Source organism: Equus przewalskii, chromosome 9, assembly GCF_037783145.1.
Source record: "Equus przewalskii isolate Varuska chromosome 9, EquPr2, whole genome shotgun sequence".
NCBI classification, from domain to species: Eukaryota; Metazoa; Chordata; class Mammalia; order Perissodactyla; family Equidae; genus Equus; species Equus przewalskii.
The window spans coordinates 25,701,975-25,721,814 of record NC_091839.1 but is presented as its reverse complement, the minus strand read 5'-3'; the positions used below and the strand labels follow the sequence as shown (position 1 = coordinate 25,721,814).

General features: G+C 45.3%; 1 protein-coding gene and 1 long non-coding RNA gene across 2 annotated transcripts; both read right to left on the bottom strand.

Annotated features, from left to right (window-relative positions):
• Nucleotides 1–8,636: 8,636 nt before the first annotated feature.
• ZNF304 (zinc finger protein 304) lies at nucleotides 8,637–16,989 on the bottom strand. The gene is made up of 3 exons (XM_070633499.1): nucleotides 16,372–16,989; nucleotides 14,217–14,343; nucleotides 8,637–12,494 (listed from the first exon to the last, which is right to left on the bottom strand). Exons 1-3 carry the CDS (start codon nucleotides 16,402–16,404, stop codon nucleotides 10,672–10,674), a joined length of 1,983 nt encoding a protein of 660 aa, XP_070489600.1. The 5' UTR covers nucleotides 16,405–16,989; the 3' UTR covers nucleotides 8,637–10,671.
• An 844-nt stretch (nucleotides 16,990–17,833) lies between these two features.
• LOC139085542 (uncharacterized) lies at nucleotides 17,834–18,483 on the bottom strand. The gene is made up of 2 exons (XR_011543902.1): nucleotides 18,372–18,483; nucleotides 17,834–18,038 (listed from the first exon to the last, which is right to left on the bottom strand). It is a non-coding gene; the product is annotated as an uncharacterized lncRNA (long non-coding RNA).
• Between the last annotated feature and the right edge of the window lie 1,357 nt (nucleotides 18,484–19,840).

The window sequence follows — 19,840 nt, the reverse complement described above, 5'->3', positions numbered from 1 at the left end:
AGTCTACTGAAACTAGACTTATTTTGCAAACCAATCAGTCTTAATTTGGCTTTGTTAAAAAATGAGGATGATTTTAGAGAGAAAAATTATGTATCAATAAAAACTGTAGTGCACATTCATGGATATTAGATTCTAGTTCTTTTAATTGTCTCTGAGGTTTTCGTTTTCTATCTGTAAACAGGACTGGATCCTGAGTTCTTCTAGTCTCTTGAAATATCTGGCTACAAATCTCCAAACTAATGTTTCAATTGTTTCCATCCTTTTCATTTGGGATCATTGAGACCTAAAACCACTCTTTTTCCTGAAGCCCTGCAAACTGAAGCTGGACAACTTGATATAAACTTTAGGAGACAGTCATGCTTGTTGCTGTATAAGCCACTCAAAAATATACCTGAACACCCAGAGACAGCATCAGAGACATTTCAAACTGTGAAAGATGCTTCAACCCTGACATCTAGAAATCTTCTTGACTAGCTACTCCCTGGATTCAGACACTGATTTATAATTTGCTCCAACTATTAACTTTGTTTTTCTAGAAATGCTTCTTATTAAAAACCTGGTTACTTGCTTATACAATATAGGCCTAACTTTGGGAAATTCTTCCTGTTGATAAAAGAGACCCTGAGGGAACTCAAATTAAGGAACTGGACACTGTCAGATGTTCCTCTGTACCATCTTTTTTGTGGAAACTGGGTCTTACTGAAATCCTGGAAGCACAAGCACCCAGATCAACTCTACCTCTACTGAACTGGGCCCTATGAAGTGCTGCTGGTAACCTACTCATCGACAAAGTTGAAAGGAATTAAGCCATGGATCTACCATACATACTCAGGACACTGATTTCTCTGAATGGACAAGTTAACCTTGATAGACCTCAGGTTGCTGTTCAAAAGGCGGTATCCTAAAGATAAGTAATGAATGACTCCCAGGTTCTTACTTTACTTGTTGGACTGTTTGGCCTTTGTAATTTTCTATTTGCTTATGATTTATTGTGTACTACCCAAAAGGTTAAATCACTTCCTGTGTAAACCTAATCAATAGATTCTATTATAGCTTAAGTGAGATAAAGACCACACATTGGACTATAAACATGATTGCCCTTTTCCTTTTCTGTTATGCTTCCTTGTTGACTTTGACTCCCCAAGCCTGGAGGGACAATTCGATGATTGAAATTTCTCAGACATTGGCAAAGGCAGGTAATCTTTCCAAATGTTGCATGTATTACCCCAAATCTTATTCAGCATATGACCATGGGACCCCATGATAATTCCAGTTTATAATGTCACTGGTCTCTCCCTTAGAAATTAAAAATGTAATCTATAAACATGTCACACAGAGTCCAGCTGGGCCACCTACCCAATCAGACAAGCTATCTGGCTGCAGCAAGTATCCCCAGAGGTGCTGGCTCTAAACTGGTTTTCAGAACTGTTCTCTTGGATTCCCCAAGGAATTAGATCTATTCTTCAGGGACTATTAAACTTTGAGTTGTCTATATTTCTTATCCTTCTGGCCAGATATTTGATTATAAAATGTGCTTTTAGGGACCAGCCCAGTGGCATAGTGGTTGGGTTCACATGCTCCGCTTCAGCGGCCCAGGGCTTGCCAGTCCAGGTCCCAGGTGCAGATCTGCACACTGCTCATCAGGCCATGCTGTGGTAGCGTCCCATATACAAAGTAGAGGGAGGTTGGCACAGATGTTAGCTCAGGGCCAATCTTCCCCACAAAAAAAATTTTTGCTTTTGGATGTTGTACTCAAACTATTGAATGAGGTGAAAAATCCTAATAATACAAAATGTCAACCCAAAACCAGGAATAAGGGAATATTTCCAAATGAGTGCTAAAGAATGTCATACCTCAAGTCCTTATTAGGCCCATGTCCCTTACCAGCAGAAAGTAGTTAGAGCGGTTGTTGCCCCAAACTCCTCAAGAATGAACCAAGACAAGGGGGGAGTAAAGTAGGGGGCAAACTTGCTTTAACTATACTCAGTTAGTTGTCTGTTTGCAAAAGTAGTTAGACAATGCATTACTAAAATCTACCCTATAGATAACATCTTTGACACTCATGTCATCATGATAACAGGTGGTGTACTTAAGTTTTTCAGGAACTGAAAGTTGACTCCTTGTCCAGTTTGGGCCAGTTGAGACCATCCACACATCAACTGGGCCTGTGCAGATGATGGATAAGTGACCCTTTGATGTCAAGGAGATGAAAACTCCACCCTCAGGGCATGGTAAGACCGCCATTTTGTGAACATGCATCTTATGAAGAGTTATGAAGCTTGACTATACTTGCACAGATCAATTACCTCACTTCTCCTTACTTCCAATCATCTATTTCCAGTTTAGACCACCCTACTCCCTTATCCCATAAAAATTCCTAACCTCCATTTCTTGGGAAGGCATATTTAAGATTGGTTCTCCCGCCTCCTCACTTGACTGCCCTGTGATTAAATTCTTTCTCTTTCCAAACTCATTGTCTCAGTGATTGGCATAATCGTTTGCAAGCAAAATTAACCTGGTTCAGTAATGGAAGGACTCCCACTCCAACAAGAATCAACTCCCTTATCTGATACCCAGCTTTGACCCAATGCCAAGACCCCTGCCATAGACCTGCCATTGGAGCAGAAGCAGACGTCTGAAGGAGACAGCTTTCCCAAGATTCTGGACCAGACCTGTAACCCTCCTCATCATGATCCCACATGAAAAACAGCTGAATCTTCTCATACTGCTCTTCTTGTTTTTCATTTTAACTGTTGCTCGTATTTTCCTGTGCCCTCCTGGTACTGCCCTTCTTCATTGTTTTCCAAGATTGACTTGATGATGCTATTTGCCATACTGTTGCTCTAAATCATTCTAGATTACTTTAAAAACTGTCCTGATATTGTAAACAGGTTACAACAGGATCCATCTTTAGAAGAGCAAGTGCTCCCTGAGACTGGGACCTCTGGGATCTCCCTTGGTTTGAATTCCTTAATAATGGATCCCTCGATGGCACCCCTTAAAGTGGCGTACTTGACTACCTTTTTTACCTGCATTTGCTGTGGTCTTCTGACTCCTTCCATAACTCCCATAACTCCTCCACCACATTTGTTTTTCGCCCATCCCTACCTTCCTATCATACAGAATATTGCTTTCAGGACCAATCTCTCCTCCCATTGGATCTGTACAGATTGAAATTATACCCTAGAAGACTCCGACCTCATAGGGGTACCCCCGTCATTCTCCACTTTGCTTAAGGCTTCTGGCAAATATACTGGGTTTGATTATGCAGCTTACACAATCACACACGAGGCCTTGGCGACCAAGGCCACAGATGGAAGGTGGATATGCCAACTGGAATCTGGCTGACCCTGCTGCTTCATACCCTGAGATTTTAGGCCAAGTGCATACTTTACCTTATAAAGCTTCATTATGCTTTCGCAATGTAGATGGCTATGGTCACTCCTAGGTTTTCTCAACCACATCTTGCTTTGCAATAACTCCATTGAACACAACGTCACAGAACATATCTTTAATTCTTGTAAACAATCAGACCAATTATGAAGTCACTGAATTGGATTCAATTGTTACCCTTCTTTGGGGAAACTTGTTGGTGAATGCTTCTGGTGCCTGGATGCCTGAACTGTTAAGCTTTGCAGACCCAAATATTAATGAAGGCTGAGGAATAGACCAACATTCAGGAAACTCCTGGCTGATGGTCAATTCAACCAAAGTCTCCTATAATCTTACTAATTCCACCACCGTATTACATTCCCCAAACCTTCTCACTCTTCTATACAGTAATCTTTACTGCTCTTTCAATTACTCCCACAAATCCAAATGTCCTGGGCCACTTCCACCTGCTTTGCGCTGATGATTATATGCCCACCTACAAACCCTTCTGGATAACTGACCCATGGCAGCCTCGGGACGGTTATTCTTCCTGCTTCTGTCCAAATTAATACCACCCACACAACGGTCTGGGCCCAGGGATCTACCTCGGCCATATCCCTACAAGGATCAGGTTATTGCTTTCCATGTGGCACTAAATTTACATGGTCCTTCCAAAGAGATGGAGAGGAACCTCTACTGTCATCTCACTGCTCCCTGAAGTATATAACTTAACCTCCCTGGGACCCTTAGCCTGCATCCATAATTTGGGATCTTTTGTCTCTACAGCCCTAACTGCTCAGTGACAAGAGGTGAAAAAGAGACCTTGACTTGGGAATCTTGTTCATAGCTAGCCCTATCATAGATAGAAGTGGCCTAGGACTCACCTCTCTATACAGGATTCTTTCAGTTCACAGGCATCCCAGAATTGGAAAAATCAATAAGAAACATTTCTCTTTTGGTTGAGCAATCTTGGAAAGCCACTAGCTCTGCTGTAACCCATCAGCAAGCAATGACAGACTCTAGCTGAGGTAGTCAGTCCTCCAGAATGGCAGACCTCTTAACACACTCACAGCTGATGCAGGGAAAACTTGTTCCATGTTAGGAGAGGACTGTTGCTTTTATGTAAACCCTTCTGGCAAAGCTACCCATGATCTAGAAATACTTAAAAAGAACATAAAACACTGAAAAAAACTGAACCAGACCCCTGGTATGGACTGGGAATGTTGGGAAACCTTTTCAGTTGGCTTCCTGAGGGAATAGCCTTGTTCTTATGATCAGGCCTCCAATTTGTCATGATCCTTGTTGTTCTAGGACTCAGAATTCCTCCTCTTTAAACTTATTTTTCCTTGCTTTAAGTGGTGTCTGGATGCCACTCCACCACTGGCAACCTGCATGATGCTGGCTCAAATCACCATCTATGTTCAGCCCATGCTGACCTCTGGTGCCTCCTAAGTGAGATTGGATAGAACATAAGCAACCGAGGGGGCACTTGGGAATCAAGGGACTTGAATACACCCTGAAGTGATAAAAGGTGTTGCCCTGGTGAACCTATCATCAAAAGGGGAAAATGAGGGGCCGGCCCCCTTGCTGAGTGGTTAAGTCTGTGCACTGCACTTCAGCGGCCCAGGATTTCACCACTTCGGATCCTGGGTGCAGACATGGCACCACTCACCAGGCCACGCTGGGGCAGCATTCCACATGCCACAACTAGAAGGACCCATAACTAAAATATACAACTATGTACTGGGGGGATTAAAAACAAAAACAAAAACAAAAGAGGAAAATGATAAAAGAAAGAGATAAGAACTGGGCCAGAGTTGACGTGACGGTTACCATGACCACTTCAAGGCTGAACTATGGACAGAAACAGAAAATTGCATTTAACCTTGACCAACATGAGACAGCCAGAGAATACTGCTAAAGTTTGGTTTTTTTCCCTGTGATTAGCACATTTAGAAAGTCCGGACACAAGATAAACTGTAACTGGAAAGGGCAACCAATCCGAAACTGGACTCTGCCTTATATAGTCTGCAATTTTTGCCTTTATAAACCCAGCCACCCCAACACTGGAGGGCTCACTTATCAACTTATGAGTTGGGGTGTACATCCATAGCTTGCACAGCTTTCACAAAGCCTCTCTTTTCTTTAAAACTTTATCTTTGCCTCGTAAAGCTGCTCATTTTGGTTAACACTAGAAAAATACCTTCTTGCAACATTTGAGTTACAGAGGTGCTGATGTAACAGCAGCTGTTAGATGTCATTTTATCAATGGGTTTAAATCTGAACTGGAGATCTAATTCAAAAACAGAAATCAGAATAATAAATACAATAAATACACCTTAAATACAACAGCTGACAGTACATTTTGAAAGGGCTTTAGACTAAAAATGAGACAGGACCCAAAGTAAACTTGCCCCTCTGCAGATCAAACAGCTAAGGGACCCATTCCCCAACAAATGACCCATTGAAAACGAATTTCAATATATTGTAAACAGAAGGGACACTGGAGAAAAGATGGTCCATCTTAGGAAAGAAAAACCAAGACAAAGAAAATCCCTCAATTCAGATCAATGAGGGTCCTCTGAGGAAGGAAAAAGAGCTCAATAACCTGCCACATCCTTAAGCACTCAAGATGAATTAATGACAGATGGTCATCCTCATCAATCCGTGGAAGATACGGGTGCTACTTTTTCTACATTAAACACCTGACAGCTTTGCTCAAAATATTCTTCAGAATGGAAGGTTTCTTTTTTTTTTATGCTTTTGGGTGAGGAAGATGGGCCCTCAGCTAACATCTGTTGCCAATCTTCCTCTTTTCTTTTTTTTCCTCCCCAAAGCCCCAGTACATAGCTGTATATTGCAGTTGTAGGTCATTCTAGTTCCTCTATGTGGGATGCTGCCACAGCATGGCTTGATGAATGGTGCGTAGGTCTGCACCCAGGATCTGAACCAGCGAACCCCAGGCCACTGAACCAGAGCACACGAACATAACCACTTGGTGACAGGGCAGGCCTCCCCAGAGTGGAAGATATTCCTAATAACTCACAGATTTCCTCCATTTCAAGCCCTTAATTGTAACACTTGGGCCCTTGACTGAAAAATTAAAAGCATTCCTCCCGCTCTGTGGTAATAGCCCTGAAAATTTAATAGAGAAAAACTTATTAAGCCACACACTGTCAAATATCCTATGAGTCAAAGGAGAAATTACAAGTTAAAATTTAAAAACATAAATATTTTGAACTAGAAGAAAATAAAAATGCTACATATAAAAATCGATGTGACGCAGCTAAATTAAATGATCAGCGAGAAATGTACAGCTTTAAACAACTTATTACAGAAAAAGAAAGACATCAATAACCTAAGCTTCCAAGTTAAGAAACCAAGAAAATAAGACTAAACTAATCCCAAAGCAATGATAAGAAAGGAAATAATGAAGATTAGGACAAAACTCACTGAAATAGAAAACAGAAACACACACACACACACAAATCAATGAGACAGAAAGTTGGTTCTTTCAAAAAAATCAAAACAATTGACAAAACTTTAGGTAAGCAAACAAAGAAAAGAAGACAACAAATTAACAAAGTCAGGAATGAAGACGCTAGTGACCATACAGACATTAAAAGCATCATAAGGGAATATTATAAACAATCTTTATCCTTCAAAATTAGTTTAGTTGAAATGGACAAATTCCTAGAAAGACACCAATTATCAAAACCGACATAAGTAGAAAAATCTATACAGGACTATACTAAGTAATGTTTATTGAAAATCTTCCCACAAGAAAATTCCAGGCTCAATTCCCTCACTAAGGAATTCTAGCAAATATTTAAAGAAGAAATATCATTAATCCTTCAAAAACTCTTTCAGAAAATAAAGGAAGATGAAATTTCCCAACTTATTCTATGAGGTCAGAATTACTGTGATAGCAAAGTTAGACAGAGATATCACAAGAAAAGAAGTCGACACCCCATTATCCCTCGTCAATATAGATGTAAAATACATTTAAAAGGTATCAGATACTGATTTGGCAACATGTACAAAGAATTATACATCCTGACCAAATGGGATTTGTCCCAGGAAATGCAAGGTTAGTTTAACATCTTAGTATCAATTGATGGAATATACCACATAAATAAAAGACAAAAAAAGCCATACCCACACAATGAGTATCTCAAGGGATGGAAAAATTGGAAGAGTCTAGAAATAGAACCACACAAATACAGACAGCTGATCTTTGAAAAAGGAGTACAGGCAATTCAATGGAGAAAGAACAGTCCTCAACAAATGGTGCTGGAATTACTGGACATCTTCATGTATAAAAAAATGATCTAGATACAGATCTTATGCCTTTCACAAATATTTGCTCAAAATGAATAACATACCTAAATGCAAAATACAAAACTACAAAACACTTAGAAGATATCATACGAGAAAATGTAAGTGACCTCAGGTTTGGCAAGGACTTTATATAACAATGACTTTAGATACAACACCAAAAACACAATCCATAAAAGAAAAATTGGGTAATTCAGACTTGATTAAAATTAAAAACTTCTGCTCTGCAAAAGACACTGTTAAAAGAATGTGAAAAGATACTCATCATATGTCATTAGGGAATTGCAAATTAAAGCAACAATGACATACCACTACACAAGTATTTGAATGGCTAAAATCCAAAACACTGATAGGACCAAATGCTGACAAGAATATGGAGCAACAGGGGCTGGCCCTGTGGCCGAGTGGTTAAGTTCGCGCAGTCTGCTGCAGGCGGCCCAGTGTTTCATCAGTTCGAATCCTGGGCACGGACATGGCACTGCTCATGAAGCCATGCTGAGGCAGCATCCCACATGCCACAACTAGAAAGACCCACAACGAAGAATATACAACTGTGTACCAAGTGGCTTTGGGGAGAAAAAGGAAAAAAATAAAATCTTTAAAAAAAAAAGAAAAGAAAAAAAAGAATATGGAACAACAGGAACTCTCATTCACTGCTGGTGGGAATGCAAAATGGTAAAGCCACTTTGGAAGACAGTTTCTTACAAAACTAAATATACGTTTACTATATGATCCAGCAAATCATGCTCCTTGGCTTAAACCCAAACGAGTTGAAAACTTATGTGATCCACACAAAACCTACATACAAATGCATATTGCAGGTTTATTCATAATTGTCAAAACTTGGAAGCAACCAAGAGGTCCTTTAGTAGATGAAGGGATAAACAAAGTGTGCTACATCTAGACAATGGAACGTTATTCAGTGATAACTTGTACACAAATCTTCATAGCAGCTTTATTTGTAACAGCCAAAAACTGGAAACAATCCAAACATCCACTAATAGCTGAATGTGTAAAAAATAATTGTGGTATATCCATATAATGGAATACTACTCAACAATACAAATGAACAAACTGTTAATACATGCAACAAGATGGGTTAATCTCAAAATAGCTATGGTTAGTAAAAAAGGCCAGAGTCCCCACTCCCCAGAAAGTATATACCATATGATTCTGTTCATATGAAATTCTAGAAAATGCTTGCTGTTGCTTGTGAGTTGTGGGAAAGGGGGTTAGAAAGAACTGGGAGGAAAGGACTATACAGGGACACAAGGAATCTTTTGGCTGTGTTGGATACGTTCATAATTTTGATTGTGGCGATGGCTTCACAGGGATACACACATGCTGAAACACAACACATTTTACACTTTACATATGTGCAGTTTATTTCATGTCAACCGAACCTCAATACAGTTAAGAACTAAATGCTCCTCATAAAAATCTGCATTTACTCTCCCTCTTGGAAAGTCACAGCTGCTAACCATTTTGATTCTATCATATCCCTCTCCCCCAATTTAGAAGGGACAGCAATGGAGTCTACATCCATTTCAATCATTAGGAATGCTGGCTGGATCAGAGAGGCCTATCCCTGGATCTCTTTTGTCGGTGCTGGGGCTCCTGCCTGTGTAATGATGGCCATGACATCAACAGCCCAGGGAGGTACAGGAATCCACAAACCTTTAGATTCTTTACTCTGACTGTGGCCTTGGCTACAGGAGATACAGATGTCTGAAGGTCCTGAGAATTTCCGTACACTCTCATCTCACACAGCCATAATCTCATGGACATGTGGAGATGCCTCCTTTAGAACAGATACACCTCCTCTCATTTGCCACAGTGATCCCCACTCCACTACCTCAGTGTTTCTGAACCAAGTATGATTCCCACCTTGCCCTACAGGCCTTCCAGTCTATGGGATTCTGGACATCAGGGACTGGTTCCTGTATAGGTCCAGAAAAGAGAAATCCCTCAAAAGTGCAGGGGACATTCCCTAGGAACAAGGGACCCAATTCATGTTGCTTCCAGAAGCACTGAAGATTTTCACATCAACTATGACGTCCTCAGAATGAACTCTGGGCTCACAGGAAATCCTGACTTCCAGGCCACAGGAGGAGGCACACAAAGCTCTTCAGTCTTTTCTACCAAGACTTGCCCCACAATGCAAATTAGGCCGAAGCAGACTGAGATCTGCTCTCTGCCTGCCTGCTGTCCCCTCTGAGGCACATGAAGTTGGTGCCGACAAAAGGAGCTCCTCCCTTCACATTGGCAGAACTTACTTCTTTTCTCAACCTGTTCCACAAAGTACAAAGACCCGTCCCAAGAGTAACGACTGCCACAACAGGGCTTTATCACTGCACAAAGCAGAGCAGCACAGGGCAGGCAGTTCCAAAGCTGGGTGATTTGGAAGCACAGCTCTCATGTTTACAGTCAACATTGTCCATAAAAAAGGGAAATCTGGTCTGGAAATCCCTGGCAGTGACCAGCTCAGATTCTTCTGGCCAGAGCTTAGATCAAGTTCACTCAGAACCCAGTCATGGGGGAGAAAAGGCGGGCTGTCAATGGGCTCCAAACACACGATTCCCTCCAGGGAGCAGGAGAGAAGGCACAGGGATCTGCCTTCCATGAGCATATTAGAGTGTCTGACAGACTGTGTGATCCTGACAGCTGGTAGCAATGAGATGGCTTCCGTCACAGGCACTGACAGTTATATATCTTTGTCAAGAGTGCTGGACAGTTTAGGAAGTGCAACATATCTCACGAAAGCTTTCCACCTACGTGGTACTTACCGGGAATCTCCCCAGGGTGGATATATAAAGGTACAAGGTTCATATCCTGGCTGATGGCTCCCTCACAAAGGGTACTCACAGAGCTTTTCCCTGGTGTGAGCTCTATTAGGGTGAACAAGGACATAGTACATTTTTTGCATTTATAAGGCCTTTCTGTAATATGAAGTTTTTGGTGCTAAACAAGTTTAACAGATGCAGCTAAAGGACCACCAAAACTGCTGCATTCATGAGGCCTTTCTCCAGTGTGAACTTTTTGGTGCCGAACAAGATGGGAGCTTCTGCTGTAGGCTTTTCCACATTGACTGCACACATAAGGCTTTTCTCCAGTGTGAACCCTCTGGTGTAGAATGAGGCTAGAATTGCGGCTAAAGAATTTCCCACATTCATTGCACTCATAAGGTCTGGCTCCAGTGTGAACTTTCTTGTGTTGAACAAGGTGGGAGCTACTAATATAGGCTTTTCCACAGTCACTGCACACGTAAGGCCTTGCTCCAGTGTGAACTCGCTGGTGTAGAATGAGGCTGGAGTTGTGGCTAAAGCATTTCCCACATTCACTGCATTCATAAGGCTTCGCTCCAGTGTGAATTCTCTGGTGTACAATAAGGTTTGAGCTATGGCTAAAGAATTTCCCACATTCACCACACTCATAAGGCCTTTCCCCAGTGTGGATTTTCTGGTGCTGCACAAGTGTGTCTTTACGGCTGAAGGCTTTCCCACATTCGCTGCACTCATAAGGCCTTGCTCCAGTGTGAATTATCTGGTGCTGAACAAGTGTGTCTTTGCAGCTGAAAGCCTTTCCACATTTGCCGCACACATAAGACCTTGCTCCTGTGTGGACTCTCCGATGTTTAATAAGGCTGGAGTTATGACTAAAGAATTTTCCGCATTCAAAGCATTCATAAGGCCTTGCCCCAGTATGAATTCTCCAGTGCTCAATAAGGTGGGAGCTTTGGCTAAAGAATTTCCCACATTCACTGCACTCGTAAGGCCTTTCTCCAGTATGAAATCTCTGGTGCTGAACAAGCGTGTCTTTACGGCTGAAGGCTTTTCCGCATTCACTGCACTTATAAGGCCTTTCCCCAGTGTGAATTCTCTGGTGCTGAACCAGGTGGGAGCTTCTGCTATAGGCTTTTCCACATTCGCTGCAGTCATAAGATCTTTCTCCAGTGTGAACTTTCTGGTGCTGGACAAGTGTGTCTTTGCGACTGAAGTCTTTCCCACATTCACTGCATGTGTAATGTCTTTTTCCAGTGTGAAATCTCTGGTGCATTTTTAAGTGGGACAGGTGAATGAAAGCCTTTCCACACTCCTTACACAGATGTGATGTTCCTCCACTGTGGATTTTTCTGTGATGAACGAGAGCTGGTTTCTCCTTGGACATATTCGCATGTGGTAGGCATCTAAAAGGTCTCACTTCAGTATGAGTTACCTGGTTCTCAAGGAGAGTGAAGGTGTTCAGGAAGCCTTGCCCATTGTCACTGCAACTGAAGAGCATCCGTTTATCAGGGTCTCCCTGGTGTTGCCCGAGACTGGAGCTGCGTGGGAGAGACTCCGGGAACTCAGTCCTTTTATACGGACTCACCCCACTGTGAGTGGTCTGGTGCTGGAAGAGACCAGAGCTGTCCAGCAAGTCCATCCCTTCCTCCCTGCAAGTAAAGGGTCTCCCTAACATGTGGACTGCACAGCTCTTCACAAATGAGGCCCCACCATCATCCTCCCAGAAGGGATTCTCTCCAGCATATCGCCTCTGGTGCTGGTAGAAGTTTGCACTGGACAAGAATCCTCTCCCACAGGGGCCACATGTGTACAGTTTCTGCGTGGAGTGTGATCCCTGGTGTTCAGGCAGGTGCAAAATGTCTTTCAAGAGTGGGTCACGCATCTCCCACGGGTGGGCTTCCCGGATAAATGAACCTGACATTGCAGTCCTGATCTGCAGCACTCCTATGGAATTGCTCTGCTCAGAAGGGGCCTCCTCACTGTCTGCTTCACGCCAACAAGCTGAAAACAAAGACATGTTGGTGAAGTACATGTTAACCATGGTGGGAAGCAGTAGCCCCACCACTTATGTGTGTGACACACCATGAATGTGTCAATTGATTTGCTGGCAGGATGAGAGAGCCAGGATCAGGATGAGGAAGGACCCATGGTCAGTCCTGGGTCTCTAAAGCTCAAAGTATGGAAGAATCCTAATGATGGGTAAAGACACAATGATGATGCATGCTACAGGGAATAGACGGGAGGTCTCCCACTCACTCCTCTACCGAAGGGTTTCAGCAGGGCCTTGGCTGCTGGTGTCAGGAGAGCTCTGTGCAGAAGCCTGTGTGACACCCAGAGGTCAGAGAAGTGGGGAAGCAGCCAAGGGATAGAAGACAGGAGCGAAATGAAAAGTGGGCAAAGTGCCAAGAATGGGGAAGGAAAGGCAGAAATGAGGAATTGCCACGGGCCTTGGCAAGAAAAGAGTGGTGAACACAAAGCAGGCTGAAGGAACGATGTGACCCCAGCCCTAACAGGACACTCTCTCCAGTTCCCATTCAGCAGTGCCCAGCCCTCTCTGCGTCTCTCACTGTGGCTGGAGTCAGGTCGGCCCCGTCAGGCACCCAGGGCTTCCTGGCCCTCTTCAAGGGCAGACTACATGGGATCTAGAAGGTGGAAGTTGTACAGGAAACAGAGGGCGGATGAGTGGCCCAGAGAAGAAAACGAAATGCAAGAAGAAGAACCTAAAGGAAGATTTGGCAGAAAAGCCTCGCAATTCCACAAGTAGTGACATGTCACTTCCTGCAAAGCCCGCCCTAGTCAGCCCAGGAAATGGCAGCTAGAGGATGAGGGCAGAACTTGGGACACAGAGGCAGCACGGAACTGGATAGTCAGGCGGCCCAAACCACACAGACTCTATGGAGCTGACTGGAAAAGCCCTGAACCCCTGAGCCATTCCTGCAAGGCTTTGGGCAGCAGGTTTTGGGACTGCTCAGAGAGGGAGGGGACACTGCACACGGCCCAGCCATGGCACCCATAGCACCTACTCTGGGAACCAAAGAAGGGAGGAAGGAGAGTCACTGATCTGGCAGAACAGAAAGAGCTGCCCCAAGGGAACACGGGAATAACCAAACCCCAAGGACACTGGAGTGGGCATGAGGGTCTGTGGAAGGCAGCCTCTAAGATGGCCCCCTGGAATGAATGCCTCCCACTACTCCTGTCCTCATCTAAGCGTCTTCCTTTGATTGCAGGCTGCACTGAATGACCCATCTCTAAGGAACAGAATATGGCAAAAGTGATGGGATGTCACTTCCAGGTCAAGTCAGAAAAAGACTAGTTTCCATCCATCTCTCTTGCTCACTTGCTCAGAGACACGGCAGCTGCCATGTTACGAGGCACACGACAGAAAGGCCAACATGACAAGGAGCCGAGGGAGGCCTTTGCCAATAGCCAGTGAGGAACTAAAGCTCACAGTTAAAGAAGTCACAAGAAACTAAATCTTGCAAACAACCACATGAACGAGTTTGTAAGTCTGGATTCTTCCCAAGACTGGCCTTCACATGACAACACAGCTGTGGCCGACGGCTTGACTGAAACCTCATGGGAGACTCTGGGCCAAAAGCACCCAGCTGGCTGTGACGAGACTCCCCATGCACTGAAACTGAGATAATTCATCTTTTCGTTGTAAGTCACTAAATGTTGGCATAATTTGCTACGTAGCAACAGATAACTGAAACAAGGACTTACCCAGTGAGGCCACATGCGCGAAGTTCTCCAGCATCACATCACGGTACAGGAGTCTCTGAGCCTTCTCGAGGAGCTCCCACTCCTCCCGGGAGAAAGACACGAACACATCCTCGAAGGTCACACAGTCCTGCCACCATGGGGACAGTTGAGCCCATGGGCAACAGGACTCCCCAGCATATCCATTCACATACCCACTCCCTGGTCCCTCACCTCCTCACCCTCCCAACCCAGAGGAGACAGCAGGCTCGACACCGCTGGTGCCCACTCTCTCCTGGTGTCCTTCTGATCACCCTGTGCAGCCCAGAGCAGAAGGAGGCAGGGAGGTGGACAGATACTACGTAAGCTATGTGTCTGGCATGAAGAGCACCAAACCCTCTCCTGCTGGCCGGTTCTCCTGGTGTCCAGCCCACACCTCCCAGACACAATCTGAAAGTGGTCAGTTCATACTCCTCCCAACATGTACACCACTCTTTGAATCACCCCTTCCTCATATCTGGGACCCCCACCACCACTGACAACCTTCTGGTCCACATTATATGCAACTGCAAGACACCTCCTGCCATGCCACTCTGCACATGGTGTCCAGGAAGCGCTCAGGTCTTCATGACAGCCACCACCGCCACCCAGCTGCCTAGCAAGAGAGCCAGTCCTCAGGGCCCGGTTTCAACTTTGTTTTTAATGGCATTGTCACCATTACTTGAAGATACTCCCTCCTAAATTTAACCCACAGCTCCACCCCATTCCAGACTTTCACTGCCACCTTTTGAATTTGACCAGAACCCCTCCTCGGAACTAAAAATCTGTGTCCAGCTGGATGCCTCAACTAAGGGGTCCCTGGGACTTCTTACACTAACATAACTCCTGATACAGCCACAGTAGTAATTACTCCTGCCACCAACTGTCCCATCTCACTTGATGGCACTTCCGTCACCCTACCAGCTAAAGCCAAAAAAGCCCTGGGGTCACTTATGACACTTCCCTTTCTCTCATTCACATTTCACATCAGAAAAGCAGTCACCCTACTTAAAAAACAGACACAAAATGCACCAACTTCTCTCACTCCCACAGCCGCCCCACTCGCCCAGCCCCCATCAACACTCACGGGGACCACTGCAGTAGGCTCCTCCATGCTCATGCCCGTCCTCTGTTCTCAACCACAGAGCAGCCAGAGGGAGCCCGTTAAGATCTGAGCTACAGCACCTCTCTCTTCTGCTCCAAATGTTCCATGTCTTCACCCACCCCCAGAATAGAGGCCCAGCTCCTCAGCCTCCCATTCCTGCCTGACTCCTGGCCCGGTTCCCAACAGACATAATTCAGACCTGTGGTTCCTTGAGGACTCTCAACTTGATCTAACCTCCAAGCATTTGCACATGCTGTTCCTGAGCCTAAGATACCCCTCCAGTCCTCATCCTATTGGCTGTCAGAAGTAGGAACCTCTGCATATAACTCGTGGCCCAGATCCAGGATGCTGGAGTAGAAATGACCCACTTTTAGGGCCCAGCACACTCAAGTGCACAGCGAGGGAGAGGTGAAGAGTCACAGAATATCACTGTCCCGTCAGAAAATCCGGTTGGCCCTACTTAGAAGTATATACAAAATGCATACACTGTTCTAACCTCCACGGCCACCACTCTGGTCCAACCACCACCAACACTCACCTGGACTACTGCAGTAGGCTCCATCATGGTCTCCCTGCTCACTCCCATGCCCCTCAATCTTTCCACTCTGTAGCCAGACGGAACCTGTTAACACCTAAGTCAGATCACCTCCCTTCTCTGTTCCAAACCTTCCACGGCTCCCACTGCCACCACAACAGAGGCTCAGCTTCCGAGACTGCCATTCCACGCCTGATGTCTGACTGACTGCCCTCTGTTCTCACCAGACAGGAGAGAGACCTGCGGTTCCCGGAACACTCCGAATCCATTCTCACCTCCAAGTATGTGGACCCGATGCCTCCTGCGCCTTGGAAACCCTTTCACACCTCATCCCATCGATCCTGGGAATGGCAACCTCGCCATCTATCCGCCGGGGGTGATCACCGCCCTCCACCGCCTTCATACTCAACAGGACGGAGCGATGAGGGCGAAGTGATCAAGTCTAGAACACACCCTCCCCTACATCCGAGTCGTGAGGGCTGGAGGGCCCCTCCACTCACCTGAGCCCGGTCCGACAGCGCCGCGGCCGCCATGGGATCCTGTGAGCAGAACGGAGCCGTGAGAAGCGGGCGAACGGGCGGACCCGGCGGGCTCAGCCGAGACCCCCACCTCCACTGGGCCTGGTGCACTCGGACCGACTGTCGCCTCCGTCCCCAGTCTCCCCCGTGTAAACAGGCTCAGGCTCACGGGTCCGCCTGCGGGGGCCGCCGGGGACCGAGGGCGGGTGCGAAGGCCGCGGAAAGAGCGCAAGCCCCGCGGACAGCTCCGCGCAGGGTCGCCCGACCCACCACGGGGATCAGGAATCTTAACAAAGGCGCGGACGGAGGTCGTGTCCTTTTCCCCGCCGCGGGCGAAACGCACCAGCCCAGAACTCGGAGCCTCCGCGGCCAGTGTGGACAGTCCAGGCACAGGAAAAACACGTCACGCGCAGGACGCCGGAAGTCCCGCCTCTGCCGCCCGGACACCAGGGAACGCCCGTCGTGCGGGCTGTCACTGGCGCTAAGGCGATGCGCCGCGCTCAGACCTCTGGGTAACGTAGTTTATTCTCCGCGTTCGCTAAGCGACGTTCGGGTTTCCGGTTCTCCATGACAACCGCGAAGCGGCTGGGCGGGAAGGCCAGCAGGGAGAGAAAGATCCGGGAGAAAAGTCCTAAGTGCCAGAGCTCCTATTAAAGGCGACGCGCTCAGATATCCGTGGTCACCTGGCAGAATGCCACTTCCTAAGAGGATTCCAGCATGTGACCCATTCTTTTATTTGTTGTATTACTCTTTTTTGAGGTTATGATAGTTTACAACATTGTCAAATTTCAGTTGTATATTATTATTTGCTAGCCATCTTATAGGTGCACCCTTCTCCCCTTGTGCCCAGCCCATCCCCTTTCCCCCTGGTCACCACTTGTCTGTTCCCTTTGTCCATGTGTTTATCTTCCACATACCAGTGGAATCATACAGAGTTTGTCTTTCTCTATCTGGCTTATTTTGCTTAACATAATACCCTCAAGGTCCATCCATGTTGTTAATGGGAGGATTTTATGCTTTTTTATGGCTGAGTGGCATTCCATTGTATATGTATACCATGTCTTCTTTATCCAATCATCAGTCGATGGGCACTTAGTTTGTTCCCACGTCTTGGCTATTGTGAATAATCCTGCAATGAACATATGGGTGTGTGTCCCTTTGAATTGCTTATTTCAAGTTCTTTAGATAGATACCCAGTGGTGGCATGGCTGGGTCTTATGGTATTTGTATTTCTAACTTTTTGAGAAATCGCCATACTGTTTTCCATAGTGACTGCACTAGTTTTCATTCCCACCAACAGTATGTAAGGTGGTATTTTAGTGTAGTTTTGCTTTGCATTTCTCTGATGATCAGTGATGATGAGCATCTTTTTATGTGCCTATTGGCCATCCATATATCTTCTTTGCAGAAATGTCTGTTCACATCCCCTGCCCTGATCAGGTTGTTTATTTTTTGTTGTTGAGTTGTGTGAGTTCTTTATATGTTATGGAGATTAGCCCTTTGTCAGATATATGATTTGCAAATATTTTTTCCCAGTTGGTGGGTTGTCTTTTCATTTCAATCCTGTTTTCTTTGCCTTTTAGAAGCTCTTTGGTCTGATGAAGTCCCACTTGTTTATTCTCTCTATTGTTTCCCTTGTCTGAGAAGACCTGGTGACCAAAAAGATCCTTTTTTTTTTTTTTTTAAAGATTTTATTTTTTCCTTTTTCTCCCCAAAGCCCCCCAGTACACAGCTGTATACTCTTCGTTGTGGGTCCCTAAAGCTGCGGCATGTGGGACGCTGCCTCAGCGTGGTCCGATGAGCAGTGCCATGTCCGCGCCCAGGACTCGAACCAATGAAACACTGGGCCGCTTGCAGCGGAGCGCGCGAACCTAACCACTCGGCCACGGGGCCAGCCCCCCAAAAAGATCCTTTTAATGCTGATGTCAAAGAGTGTACCGCCTATATTTTCTTCTAGAAGTCTTACAGGTTTTAGGTCTTACCTTTCAGTATTTGATCCATTTTGAGTTTATTTTTGCGAATGGCGTAAGAGAATGGTCTACTTTCATTCTTTTACATGTGGCTGTCCAGTTTTCCCAACACCACGGCTGATCCATTCTTTAATCCTGGGAGAGCCGCTCACCTCTCTGAGCTTTGGGGAGTGAGATTTAAATTAAACAATGAATATACCTCGCTCGTGGGGGCCTTTGTGTAGCAGCATTAAATGCTCCTCTAATTCCTTCATCCAAAATTTGGGTCCCTGATTTGGGAGTTTCAGCATCACCTGTAGGTCATGGACCTAACCTACACCTTCTGACACAGAAACTCTGGGATGGAGCCCCGGCTCAAGTTTGAGAGCTGGGGCTCTCTTTAAAAGTTATGACCACCCTTTTCCCCAAAGGTCCAATAACTAAAATGGGAAACTACTACACCTACTTCGTGGGAAGTGAGATGTAAAGTTCTTAACACAGGGCCTAGAGCTAAACACATACAAACTATTATGTATGATTTATTTTTTTTAAAGATTGGCACCTGAGCTAACTTCTGTTGCCAATCTTTTGTCTGTTTGTTTGTTTTCTCCCCACAACCCCCCAGTACATAGTTGTATGTTTTAGTTGTAGGTCCTTCTGGCTCTGCTGTGTGGGACACTGCCTCAGCATGGCTTGATAAGCAGTGCTAGGTCCACACCCAGGGTCCCAAACCCGTGAAATCCTGGGCCACCAAAGTGGAGCATGTGAACTTAACCACTTGGCCACTGGCCGGCCTCCAAGCTATTATTTTTATTATTTGTCGTCACCATAAGGTTCTCACATATACTGCTATAGGGGGATGTCAGAGACCTTCTTTGTAGAATCACTGATGATATTTTTCCAAATATAAACTACAGTCACTCCCTGACTCAGCGAGTAGCATCACAAGTAATGGTTAACATTTTCACATAAATCACACCTATACACATTTAGGCTCATTCAAATTTTTTAAAATATCACATGCAGGAGGGTTTCACAACTTACAGGTAGGTCCATTGTCCAAGGGACACATTCTTATAGGCCAAATGATTCAAAACATGCGACTATTAACACTAATTGCCTTTAGGCTTAAGTGGACAGTGGAGTTAACATGGTTTCATATCATGGTTTATTTTGTAAGATACAGAGTAATAATTCATGTCTAATTCTCAGGAACAAAGTCTCAAACTCCTCCTGCCTTCCCCCCTGGCTCGTAGGGCAGGCAGCCCCAGGTACAAATGTATGATCATCAGATGGCCCAGCCTGACAGCCAGTGGCTCAAGGTCACCGGGTCTGGTCCTCCTCCTCCTTCTCAAGATGCCATCTTCCCATCATCTGAACATGCAGCTCCCAAGGGAGCAGTAGTTCCTGGGGAGGTAAGAAAACTGGAACCACTGAGGCCCAAGGAGGCAACCCCAGGAAGGAGCACAAATGAGAAGAGAAAACAAGGAATTTTCACAACC